The 13616-nt window shown below is 38.0% G+C and overlaps 1 protein-coding gene across 2 annotated transcripts in view; it reads left to right on the top strand.

Moving 5' to 3' along the window:
- Positions 1 to 13616, top strand: part of myo6b (myosin VIb) — a 36556-nt gene that overhangs the window by 18799 nt on the left and 4141 nt on the right. For both annotated transcript variants that reach the window (XM_083543610.1, XM_083543611.1), the window contains exons 13-30: positions 779 to 936; positions 1292 to 1383; positions 1600 to 1672; positions 3328 to 3455; positions 3668 to 3763; positions 4020 to 4190; positions 4605 to 4643; positions 4800 to 4893; positions 5566 to 5696; positions 5795 to 5872; positions 6008 to 6137; positions 6431 to 6521; positions 6664 to 6814; positions 8172 to 8380; positions 9470 to 9548; positions 10322 to 10482; positions 12662 to 12765; positions 12992 to 13123. In XM_083543610.1, the coding sequence (XP_083399736.1) occupies positions 779 to 936; positions 1292 to 1383; positions 1600 to 1672; positions 3328 to 3455; positions 3668 to 3763; positions 4020 to 4190; positions 4605 to 4643; positions 4800 to 4893; positions 5566 to 5696; positions 5795 to 5872; positions 6008 to 6137; positions 6431 to 6521; positions 6664 to 6814; positions 8172 to 8380; positions 9470 to 9548; positions 10322 to 10482; positions 12662 to 12765; positions 12992 to 13123 (2117 nt within the window). The remainder of the gene's footprint in view (positions 1 to 778; positions 937 to 1291; positions 1384 to 1599; positions 1673 to 3327; positions 3456 to 3667; positions 3764 to 4019; positions 4191 to 4604; positions 4644 to 4799; positions 4894 to 5565; positions 5697 to 5794; positions 5873 to 6007; positions 6138 to 6430; positions 6522 to 6663; positions 6815 to 8171; positions 8381 to 9469; positions 9549 to 10321; positions 10483 to 12661; positions 12766 to 12991; positions 13124 to 13616) is intronic.

Raw genomic sequence — 13616 nt, 5'->3', positions numbered from 1 at the left:
TAAAATAATCATTTACCACAACGCCTCGTGTATGCAGCGAGATTACGCAGAAGATTTGAAGCAAAAAATATTCTTGATAAAAATAAAGGTGAAGAAAATATGCGAACATTTAAAAGTTACTGTTGGAAAACATTTCACAGTAAACATAAACTCATGCAAATGCTTCAATTATAACCATATAAGGGCTAATTTCCCTTTTACATCAATTACGCATTATCACACGAGCAAGAGTGCGATTTATACTGTATATCGGCATGCCTGTGATTTGCCTCAGGCCTGAGCACAGCAATTTGACGAGTTGATTTAAATATTGTATAATGCTATTCTCTAATACTCCAGTTGTGAGCCCTTTTGGTGAGACGCTTCATTAGAACGACTTGTTTATTTACTGAAAGCAGTAGGTATATTTAAAAAGAAAAAAACTTTCCCCAATTACAGTTCCTACACTCTCTTAAAACTTCTACACGATAGAGTAAATAGTTCAAATGCATTCTTATTGCCCCCCCCCCCCCCCTTTTTTTTTTTTTTGTTGTCAGTTCCTAATTGTGTTAGTTATAAATTATTTTATTCCATGCTTTAGGCTTTTGTGTTATTTGTCCTTCACTTTTTGGAATTATAATCGTTTCAGCATTGCTAGAACGCCTTTAAGGAATAAATGGCTGACAGCTTTTGAGACGGGTTTGAAATAAAACTGAAGTGACATATATTGATGAGTTTACATTAACAAGAGTTCTGGCCCAGTTTTTGACTCCTTCTGGCCCACTTTGCTGTTCTCCAGGGTGCCGCTGAAGGTGGAGCAGGCCAACAATGCGCGCGATGCACTAGCCAAGGCCATTTACAGCCGCCTCTTCGATCATGTGGTCACACGGGTCAACCGGTGCTTCCCCTTCGAGACCTCCTCAAACTTCATTGGAGTGCTAGACATTGCTGGATTCGGTGAGTGTGTGCAGCAGCAATGGTGCTTGTCAAAATTTTGGCTGTGTTTCTTTAAGTAACATGCACTTCTTACTGAACTGTATGCCATTTTGTGTTAAAGGCAACTAATTTTTAGCATTAGGAAGTATTTGTTTACAATTTATTCTGAAATATTAAGTAAGAGCTTCTTCTTTTTAAAGGCTTTTGAGTTTTAGTTTTTTAATTGTTTCATTCTCATTAAAAAAATAAAAGGAGTTTGAATAAACTGCGTTACATTCGCCCAGCATATTATTGATATTATCATTCTGTTGTATGAGATGGTTTTAGGTAATATTAATTATTAAATCATTCCATATTTGATTCTGTTTACTTCTAGAGTATTTTGAGCATAATAGCTTTGAGCAGTTCTGCATCAACTACTGTAATGAAAAGTTGCAGCAGTTTTTCAATGAGCGCATACTGAAAGAGGTGAGTTTCAGCATGTTACTAATGTCTTTAGTATGGAATGAACTGTTCCGGTTAATTAGGATAGGATTATGACAACACGTGCAATGTTTCCTGTTGAATATGTTCTTGAACACCTTTGTTTGTACAATATATTTCTTTTTCTTTTTTTTTGTGTATTAAAGTTCCACTTGTTCCATGGTTTGTAAAAATTGCTGCCCCATTGTTCTTCTTTTTAAGGAACAAGAACTGTATCAGAAAGAGGGTTTGGGAGTGAATGAAGTTCATTATGTTGATAATCAGGACTGCATAGGTGAGTATTCCTTGACATATACAGTTCCTAAGTTAAGTCAAAAAAAAAACAACCTGTATTTGCTGGATAATGTGAAAATCATGTAAGTTGTGGAGTGTCACAGCCAGATTCAGTTGTTGATCAGTTGTGGGTACAGCCCTAGAATAGACTTTATAGTCACATATACATTACAGCACAGTGAAATCCTTTTCTTCGCATATCTCAGCTTGTTTGAAACCTGGGGTCAGCCATGATGCGGCCCCCCTTGGAGCACAGAGGGTTAAGGGCCTTGCTCAAGGGCCCAAGAGTGGCAGCTTTGAGATACCGGGGCTTGAACCCCACAACCTTTCGATAATTAACCCAGAGCCTTAACCACTGAGCTACCACTCCCCCTACTCTAAGTAATAGTAATAATAATAATAATCATCATCATAATCGTCATTTATTATTATTGTATGAGCCTGAATGATCTGACATTTGGGAACGTAACCTCAATGTCAATAATCCAATTTTTGATATATTTCAGGGATTTTTTTTTTTTTTTTATTGATTATAGTTGTGCATTTTTTCTAGAGTAACTTGTATGTGAATTCAGTAAATTTTTAATGGAATGAAGAACAAATTGAATGGAATGAAGTACAAATAAACACTAAGGTATTTATTAAGTATTTGGATATGCAGATGCAGAGGTGTTGAAAGTTTGTGAAGTCTGTGTTTTTCTGCATAATTATTACCCAAAACGGGCAGACAAAGTGAACCAAGTCAAACAAATGAAACACAAGATTATATACTTTGTGAAGTGTTTATTGAGAAAAAGGATCCCAAATATTTGTATTGAAATTTTGAAAAATGTCAACGGGTTTACCAATTTTCTTGCTTTACTGTAAACTCATTTGGTCTTGTTCTGTTTCCGATTCTTTTTGTGCTGACTCTGGAACTAAAGTTGGCATCTCCTAGATTTTTATGAAAAGGATAACCTATTCTCTTGGTACACTGTCAGCGCTGCAGTGTTTCCCAGGGGCTTATTGAAAACAATTAGGGCTGGGCTGCCACACATATCACCAAGAATATGATGTAAAGGCAACATTAGAGAGAAACTGAATCCGCTATACAGTTATCTGCAAGGTGTATCTGGTGATACACAGATTCGAAAATAGTTTTCGTCCCAATATAAGAACATTAATTTCAACACTTTATAGGATTCAGCTGTGTCCTAGATTACAGTTCTGCATCTAAACAGGATTCGGCACTTGGCACAGCGCTTACAGACACTTTCCATTCAAAGGCTCAGTCCATGCTAATGCTTCCATTAATAATGCAGCCTATTGCACATCCTAGTGACTTGCAAATGGACACACGGGGGGCTCTACTCTATTTCCCCTCATCAATCAGCTCTAATTTAAGCACAGGTGTCTGCTCATACAAATACATGAATGTGCCTGTGTCTGGTTCTCAGTCACCTGCATGTATTGCTGATGAATAATGCACCCTGTAGACATCCTTGTGCCGAATACCAAATATAGCCATGCGCTCCCCAGCTTTGCCTTCATTCCATTAAATTTGTTTGGGACGGACATGCTCTGTATAATAGCTGATCAGCTGGGTCATCATATGCTAATGAAGTGTGCTGTCTCTGCTGCAAGCTGCATTTTATAACGCTGTCTTTCTCTCCGTAGACCTCATTGAGGCAAAACTGGTAGGAATTCTGGACATCCTTGATGAGGAGAACCGACTTCCCCAACCCAGTGACCAGCACTTTGCTGAGGCTGTTCACACCAAGCACAAAGATCATTTCCGCCTCACGGTTAGCTGTGGGCCGTTTTCGTTCTTGAAATATGCTCAGCGTGTGCTGATTGTTATTTAACCTCTGCTCTTTTTGTTTTGTTTATTATAAATACTAATACTAAATATATTATATATACTTATATAAAGACTATAATTGTGAAATGTAGTTACCTGCATATTAGTAAATCGAAGCCTTGGATCTTGAATTGCAATTCATTTTTTTTGTATTAGATTCCAAGGAAGTCCAAACTAACAATCCACAGGAACCTAAGGGATGATGAAGGCTTCATCATCAGGCACTTTGCAGGAGCTGTGTGCTATGAGACTGTATGTGGGATGTATTATAGCTCACACACACATTTCATATATTAGAAATATTACCGTAATGATTTTTTTAGAATTACATCTAACCTCCTAAATAAAAATGTTTGTAATGGTAGTTATAATGGTGCAAATCATGTAAAAAAAAAAAAAAATAATAATAATAATTTTTTTATGATATTCTACTATGATGGACTGAGATTGAATGTATGTGTATGGCCTCATTCTTTGCCTGATGCTGACTGTGTATGCGTGTGAACAGACCCGATTTGTGGAGAAGAATAATGATGCCCTCCACATGTCCTTGGAGAGCCTTGTGTGCGAGTCCAAGGACAAGTTTGTTCGGGATCTCTTTGAGAACAACTCGAACTCAAAGGACTCCAAGCAGAAGGCTGGCAAACTCAGCTTCATAAGTGTAGGAAACAAGTTCAAGGTGAATTAATGCTTTACAAAGGCTCAATAAAAAGACAATGTATGTCATCGACATATATAAGACTATAAGATATGCATTTTGGTCTTTTACAAATGCAAACAATTGTTTATACTAAAAGTTTCCCCCCTGGTGTTTTTTTTTTTTTGTTTTGTTTTTTTTAAAAGGAAAGTAGGATAAACTTCTATGGAAGCCTTGTGAACTTGCCCTCCCTACTTATTAACTGGTTTAGAATCTAATTCTTACCTCTTTTCCTCTCACAAGTAGGCTCACAAGCATGATTTTTGTTTTCCACATGCTTTATATGCCTGCTCTTGTTAGTGATTACAGTTCGCATGGGACCAACTCTATTTTCTATAGTATACTTGTCACAAAATGCTGAGGCTTGTCTTTTTTTTTTTCTGTTAATTCTTTTAGACTCAATTGATCCTTCTACTAGAAAAGCTTTGCAGCACAGTGAGTATCTGCTCTTATTCGTTCCAGAGTAGGAAGAGTTCTGTTTTCATTTTAATTCAGTCATTAAATAATGTTTTTTTAAGAACACACCATTCACACACTATGTTTAAGCCCTTTTATTATTTAAACTGTACGTTTGTTTTTTTGCTTGCAAAGGGATCCAACTTTATCCGCTGTGTGAAGCCTAATCTGAAGATGATCAGCCACCAGTTTGAAGGAGCACAGATTCTGTCCCAGCTGCAGTGTTCTGGTATGAGTGCTTGTGTGTATCCAAATACATCTGCAACACACACCGTGTTCTTGCCATTTCAGGTATCCATTTGTTTGGATTTGCTTTAAGGTTCATGCTTTTCTCCATATTGCCAGTGTGGCTTCAAATGTTTCACTTAAAATGTACGGCGTCACCAAACACAGGACTTCGATCTCAACGCTTGTTTTTTCAGAACGTATATATTGCCCAGTGAGTAGACACATTAAATGTGAAGAGCAGCGATTGTTTTTCATTATACTTCTGGGGTGGTCTTAGCTGTAAGCGCTTTGTTAATGAGCTCGATCACATGTCATATCCTGCGTTTGCAACACTTGGTCTGTCTTCGCAAGATATAATGGTTGGCCGGCACACGTAAGACCTGCACAAAGTAGCTCTAGAGAACGGGTGTGGCCACCAAGCTATAAGGACAGTGAGCATATGCAAAGGCTCATTAACTATTCCAATCTTATGGAAAGGTTTTTTCAAATATTATATTGTGGAATTATTACTTTCGCTTTAACTAAGCATTTAGTGTAGGAAACGAAACATTTTGTGAACGACATATTCGTTCATATTAAACCGCTGGTTTAATTAATTTTTTTGAAATCAACCTGCCATATTTATCCGGTTTAAATAATTTGCCATGGCCATATTTTTCTATGCTATTCCCAGGAATGGTTTCAGTACTGGATCTGATGCAGGGAGGTTTTCCTTCCCGAGCCCCTTTCCATGAACTATATAATATGTACAAGAAATACTTGCCGAGCAAGCTCGCCAGACTCGATCCTCGTCTCTTTTGTAAGGTAGGTCTTTTTCTTTAATGCAACATTTGCTTTTTTTTTCCTGTCTCTTCAGAGCTTTCTGTGTCTGACCGTTTTCACATGCCTTGTGTCCACCGCAGGCTCTCTTTAAAGCACTGGGGCTTAATGACAATGATTACAAGTTTGGACTGACCAAAGTGTTTTTTCGCCCTGGAAAGGTGAGCATCCACAGTCTAGAACTGGAATGACGGTCGGTGTTGTGCGGTCAAAGCTAACGCTTCATTTCTTTTGCATTTGTGAAAAAAAACGAGACTGCAGTATTAAAACGAGGGTAAATGCGTTGTGCATCTCAGTTTGCAGAGTTTGACCAGATCATGAGGTCAGACCCAGAGCACTTGGCAGAGCTGGTCCAGCAGGTCAACAAGTGGCTAGTGGGCAGCCGCTGGAAAAAGGTCCAGTGGTGTGGATTGGCTGTTATTAAATGTGAGTTTTTCCTCGAATGCTCTCTGTATCAAAATAATCTTCAAATACAAATGTACCACTGGTGATATAAGCCAGCTTTAGGTAGCCGAAGGTGAAAATGTTACAGCAGTGGAAATTGTATTTATTTATTTATTTATTTATTTATTTATTTATTTATTTATTTATTTTTGTGTGTGTCATCCCATTATTTGCTCAACAGGGCATTTGTAAAGTAAAAGACTTGCCTTTGCTCTATAATTGTACTTCTAAATGAGAAAATGTATCCTTACTGTCCTTTCCACCTTCTCCCGCAGTGAAGAATAAAATCAAGTACAGGGCCAGCGCCTGCATTAAAATTCAGAAAACAGTTCGCATGTGGCTGTGCAAGAAGAGACATAAGCCTCGGTGGGTTCCAGTTTTCACAAACCACTTCCCTTTCATTAACTCATCATGAAATATAATCTACCCAAAGATTTTGTATATTTGCATCCATCGTACCGCTCCGTATCTCTTTTTTGACTGATATGGATTTTTTGTTGCATTGCAGTGTTGACGGTCTGGTAAAGGTTCGGAACCTGAAGAAGAGAATAGAAAAGTTTAATGAGGCTGTGAGCGGTCTGAAAGAGGGCAAGCTGGAGATGAGTAAGCAGATTCAAGAGCTGGCAACCTCCATCGACTCCCTCATGAACAAGATTAAGGTGAAGTTAATTAAATATTATGCTTTAATATAACTACATTGGGTGATTAGTAGAGTGGGAAAATCTTTTAATTTAGGACAAGGCAAATTGTAGTGCGACATGTTGCCTTTTAATGACTCGGACACTTGGTTTCAGGTTGCCATTCATAATACAACAGGCGCGGGTCAGTCCATGGACTGGTGAAGATAAACTAAAGATGCTATGCTTGGACTGTTGTCTTAAGCTTCTACTGCAATCTTCTTATCTTTGTGCACGTATTATTTTACAACACAATGTAGAATTGCTTGGACGAGTGCAACTAAAAGCTTAAAAACAGCAAACTAATGTAAAATATAGCACAATCTGCCATAAGAGCAGATGACTGGATGTTTTTCAGACTTGTGTTGCTTTTTGCATTTCATGGCTAAGCATAACACAACACAATGTACTTGGGAGCAAATCTGTGTGTGACTTGTTCTAGTGAGTATGATGGAACACTAGGATAATGTGACTGACCTTGAAGTGTTAAATAAAATAAATAACATGGGAGGTTCCTTTTGTATCTCCTCTCCATTAGCAGTCTTTGCACACTCCAAAGCCTAAAGTTTTTTTTTTTTTTCTTCTGCCAGAGTGGACTTTCTGCTCTCTAAACCTTCTCTCTCTTCCTCTCTGGGGACAAGGCTTTCATGTTTCAGGCCAAATGAGTGCTCCTGGCAGTGGGTTTTTAGAGACTATGCCCTCCTCACCACCAGTGATAACTGATTGACACTTGAGCTGAATCTTTTCCACTTGATTGCCTCGATTGCCTCTGTATAAAACAACAGCATCTGTTCCCTTTGGTACCTCTCTGTCCCTCTCCCAGACAGTACTAAGGTGATGCACTGGATTAATGAGGACCTTCAGGATATGAAAGCAAGCTAAACTCTTAAGTTGTCTCTCTTTTTTTTTTTTCTTTCTTTTTTTTTTGGGAGTATGAATTCTGGGATAAATGAGAGATTAATAGCCAAGAGTCTGAGTGGGAAGTTACTTTCCCCTGTTGATTTGCAATAGGTTAGACTTCGAGAAGATGGGCACATGAAAGCACGCATGTAGTTGAACTGAAGAGGTGATTTATAAATTAGAAACATAATTAAAATAACATTTCTGGGTTCCTAGGGAAAACACACACGCAAGCACGTATTTGCCAGTCTTAAAATGACCCATCTGATGCCAAATGTGTATTGGAACCGGAGATGACTCGCAGTAGAGAGAAAAAAATAGAGCCCAAAGTGTATAAATGATCTCCTTACTCCAAGCTGATAAGGGATGCTGAGTATTCTTTGCAGTATTTGGGTTCCCTCTGATAGCCTTTATGTCTTTGTGTATCTGCATCTTTTAGACTACAGTGATGAGTCGTTTAGAGATCGAACAGGAATATGAGGATCTGGTAAAGTGCTCGGAGCAGCTGCTTTCCTCCATGCAGAAGAAAAAGCAAGAAGAGGAGGAGATCGAGCGGCTCAAGCACATCCAGGAAGAAATGGACAGGGAGCGAAAGAGACGCGAAGAAGAGGCACAGTTACGCAAACAGGAGGAAGATGACCGTAGAATGTAAGGAGAATTGGCTTGCCTTGCATCATTGTTGCAGCTTCAACACCTTCTACAGCTTCAAGAGATTTACACTGCAGTCTCTATTCTGTCTCTATTTTATTATTTTTTTATCTTCTTCTGCCAAAGCACATTTCATGTCACATGTCTTGATTATTCCATTAAGGTGATGAGAAATTCATAAATTCAAGCAGTGCACTGGCATCATCATTTATCAACTTTCTCTGTTGGCTTCATCCAGGGTTTCCGCAGGGTCTTAAAAATTTTAAAAAATAAATACATTTAAATAATTTATCTAATTATATTATAAAAGATAATATTATCTGATGTCCATGCAACACTACCTCTAATGCACTTTAGAATGTTTTTGTTTGTACGTTTTCATTGGTGTTGTAGTTCGTTCTTTCACTAGCTCAAATATAATTTGCCGTATAACGACAAATGAGACCAACATGCAACAGCCAGTCAGCTTTCTGTTATTGGCATGATCTCTCTTGGATTGCAAGTTTTGCAAACGATACTTAAAAAAAATGTAGTGTGAGTGTTTTTGATGTTGTTATATACGTCTTAATTTCCATTCTTTAATTAAGGTCTTAAAAAGTCTTAAATTTGACTTTGTGAAATCTGCAGAAACCCTGTCATCCTGACTACTGTTCCAAGTATAGGAAAGTAAAATCTGTGATTCTGCTTGCAGGTTTTTTTTTTCTTCAAAGAAACCACAATTTTCTCTCTCTTTATTTTTTTATAAATATTTTCTAATAATTTAATTAAATCTAATTTGTATATGTAGCAACATTGATATTTCAACAGGTCAGGATTATAATAAAATAAAAAACGAAATAAGAATGATTTATATATCCTGACATGAACAAATTCACATAAAAATAAAAATGACATTTAAAAAAGAAAAACTAAATTATCCATGTAATTTTGGGATAGCATAAAAATACTGAAACGAATTGTGATCTTTGTAACGCAGGATATAAGTAAAAAAAAAAAGAAAAGTTTCAAATCTTGGAATTAATTTAAAGCCTCCTGAGATTATTATTATATATTTTTTTTAAGATCCTTACTTATTCTCTTTTACCACAGGAAAGCAGAGATTGAGCAGAAGAGGAAGCAGGAAGAGGAGGAGAGGAAGAAGCGTGAAGAGGATGAGCGAATCCTACAGGTATTACATATTTACATACTGTATAGATTTTTTTTGTTGGCCTACATTGACTTCTATACTTCATTCAGCATTGATTTTAAGTCCCATGGCAAGTCACTCTGCTATTCACTTATATAAAGGGCTGTTTAGAGCATGTTATGTATGCTGTTCACTTCCACAGCAATTGCATGGTGCTTTCAGCTACCACTATAGCTGCTTATATGGTCATGGATGTCAAACACCTTCTTCCTCCTGGCACCAGCAGTGAATCTGAATGAAAGGATTTGATAAAAATGCTGAGCACATCCAAAACACGCTTGCAAGCTCACAATCTAGATGAGGTCTGAGTCTTGTTGATTCCCCGGTCAGCTCCCAGTGAAGCAGTTATGCTCACCTGTTCTTAAAAGCTCTTCTTCTAAATTACAGCACTGTGTTCTGTTTGATGGGTCCCAGTGCAAATCTCCCACTCTTTTGGTGAGAGGTTATCACAGAGATTCAGGAAAAGCACTTGAAAGAAAAAAAAAGGAGAACATACAGACAAATTCACACCTGTGGAAAAGGACAAAAATAACTGAATAACACAAACATTACACACTGTGATTAAATTGCTTACCTCCAACAGAAATCATTATAAACTCTTTTGGGAAAATGATTTCAATAAAAGCTGTGTGTGTGTGTGTGTGTGTGTGTGTGTGTGTGTGTGTGTGTGTGTGTGTGTGTGTGTGTGTGTGTGTGTGTGTGTGTGTGTGTGTGTGTGTGTGTGTGTGTGTGTGTGTGTGTGTGTTCTGGTGCAGGTGGAACTGGACATTCAGTTGGCTGTAGAGCGAGAGGAGGAGGTACAGAGGCAAGCAGTACTGGAGCAGGAAAGGAGGGATAGAGAGCTGGCCATGAGGATAGCTCAGAATGAAACCGAACTCATCCAGGATGAGTCTCAGATGGACCTCAGCCTACGCAGGTACAAACACATGCGTATACACAGCAGCACGTTCCTGTCACCGTCGAAGCAAGTGTCTGGTAATGTTAGTTCCATAAATATTCTCCCAAACAGCTGTTCTCTCACCGAGATTTCCATATGAAAAACGCCTGCTGTCCTGCTGCTTTTGTGAAATAGCGCACAATAAATCCGAACTGCAGCCAAGTAAACAGCTTTGTGACAGGAAACTGGCTTTGTGATTCAAACTTACATTGTGCCCCCTCTCACCCCCTCAGGGAGCCTGTTGCCCACACATTTACCGCTTGGACCTACGAAGCATGTATTCATTGTGAAAGCTCGTGATAGATGAAGCTAAACGTGCAACACAGACAGCTTTCTCTTAAATTTTCCATTGAAGTGATGAAAAAGCTAGTTTTCAATACCTTACCTTTTTATCTCCTCCCTTTTTTCCCGTGAAGGTTTGACATTCATTGCTTTTTCAATTGGAAGAGACCATAAGCCGTACTTTCCTTATTTATTAATCAATTTCTCATTGCGGTCAGGGGAGCATTTCAAGGATTACATTCGTTTTATTTCCTTATTCAGAAAGGATAAAAAAATTAATAAATTCACGGTCAGATTTGACAACTTGATCTTTTGGGTTACTATATTGATTATATATATAAAATGTACTGTCAATAAGTCAGTAAGCCATTCATCTACAAGGACAGTACTGCACAGCTGGATTTTTTATACTGAAACCAGCTTGTTTCTGAGCCTGAGCTTTGTAAAGACATCATGGCAATGCGATTACTTCAGCTGTGTTTAAAGACTCTGACAGGGGAACTGCTTTTCCCGAACTGGAACATAAGGCGCCCAGTCATCCACTCAAAAAATTTTTTTGTGAATGTGCTTTTGTGCATGACATTGCTGACACCTATGTGGGTTAAGCAGTTGGACAGGCTGAGCTAAGCTGCTTTGCTACTAGCGGCAAGTTCAAAAGGAGTGTCCACAAATTTTGATGTGTGTCAGTTTCTCTGCAACAAGCTTACATACACAAACAGTGAAACTCAGACTAACACATTACTACTTGCATCTGGTTTTAAAATAAACGCTTTTATAAAAAAGAATGCAATCAACAAATGGTATATATATTTTTTTATATCTGGTATTATTCTGCCAGTTCAAGGACTCATACCAGAACATTTAATCCCTTTTATTTAAAATGTTGCTACTAAATTCTGAACTGAGCCGTTCATTTAAGCATTGGTTCAAGCAAATTGTGGGAAGAATTCAATTATGATAAATCGAGTTACCTTTACCCATCTTTAAGTGTCAAAGTTTCCTGTTCAGACTGCAGGAATGTTGACTGACACTATAAACTGTAATCAGTGTCTTTCTATCTCCCAAAAGATTTTTTATTCATCGGTTTAAATCACAAAGCAAAGTTATTGCATGTTAATAAAAAGCACAACCTTAGTAATTTTCTGGTTTAACCTCCATCTCAGAAATGACCAGAGCACCACAACCATGTGCTTTTTTATTATATGCCCATCTGGTTTACTTTTTATTAATGACTTATTGAATCGTTGAACATATTTTCCCAACTGGCTCAGTTTGCCGTTCTTCCAGAGGACCTGATATAATAAGATCAACTGTATTATAAATTAGATTCTGGTTTTGGAGAGAGAGTTTTGAACTGAGAGTAGCTCCAGTTAATACGCTAAATCCCGACTCTGCTTGAGCTGTCAGAAAGGACTGGCATGATCCTCACCTTATTGCAAAATCCCACATACGTTTATGTGCTTTCTCTTTGTTCTTTTAGCTTTTTATGCGTTCCTTCCACTAGCGCTTCCACTGCCTGAACTAGCTCACAATTGCAAGGCATGCCCTGCATTTTCCAGAGCCACCTTGATTTGGTCTGTAATTACTAAAGACTGTAAATGGGAATTTGATTATGAAGTTTTAAAATTGAGGCTTTTTCACCCACAACCTAATTTATCAGATCTCTCTCTCTCTCTCTCTCTCTCTCTCTCTCTCTCTCTCTCTCTATCTCTCTCTCTCTCTCTCTCTCTCTATCTCTCTCTCTCTCTCTCTCTCTCTCTCTCTCTCATATATATATATATTTTTTTTTTATTTCTTTATTTTTTTCATTAATTAAATTTTTTTTTTTTGGACACTTACTGTGAAAACAGCAGCTCATTTGCTTTTGTGATTTCAGGGGTCCACAAGTACAAGCCAGCAAAGCAGCCGTTGGGGTGAAGAAGTATGACCTGAGCAAATGGAAATATGCAGAGCTTCGAGATGCTATCAACACCTCTTGTGGTAATAGAGAGAGAACCATTTTTTGATCGCTTCTCTAATAATTTACTGCCAGCAGAGTTCAAAAATATGTTTTGGTATGCTGTGAGATTGGTAGAAAATGTATACCGGTACTCACTTAAACCATATCGTCACTTATAATGCTTTGGTCTTAATTGACAAAGTGCACATGGAAGTAAAACAGTAAGTAAGATGCCATTCTGTTTAACCAAATGCCACACTTTTGCAGATATAGAACTCCTGGCAGCATGCAGAGAGGAGTTTCATCGTCGTTTAAAGGTCTACCATGCCTGGAAGTCAAAGAACAAGAAACGCAACACTGAGACTGAGCAGAGAGCCCCCAAATCAGTCACGGACTATGGTACAATAAATTTGCCGCACACCGTCTCTACACAGTGGATAAGGCATGCACGTCAAGATTCCCAGAATTGTAGTGTTGTGCTGTTTACTCTTTGAGAGTTTCTCAGATTGTACTGTATGTATTGTGCATGTGCTTCACAGATGAGCAAGATTGTTCTCTTATTCCCTCCATGTTTTAATGAGCCTCTTCTCTCTTGATGAGCTTTTCTGATGTGCTTGAGCACACAGCTAAAGCAATTCTCATGGAATGCATTGGTGTTTCCAGGGAATTAAAATTCTTTGTGATATTTCATCTAAAAAGGAACGATTGCCATGCCCTGTTTTTTTTTTTTTTGACAATTGCTTTTTACAAGTGACAAGTGTTCACCTGCATAAAACAAACTGCTTTGTAAGAGCCACATGTCCTTTGTTGCTCTTGCCAGCATGCAAATCCTCACGTTCTCAGACGAACTCTTACTTCAAACAGATTGTGTTTTCCATCAAATATTCTGGAG

This window comes from Silurus aristotelis, assembly GCF_946808225.1.
Source record: "Silurus aristotelis genome assembly, chromosome: 6".
In the NCBI taxonomy this organism is placed as follows: Eukaryota; Metazoa; Chordata; class Actinopteri; order Siluriformes; family Siluridae; genus Silurus; species Silurus aristotelis.
This window is presented reverse-complemented; position numbering and strand designations above follow the sequence as displayed.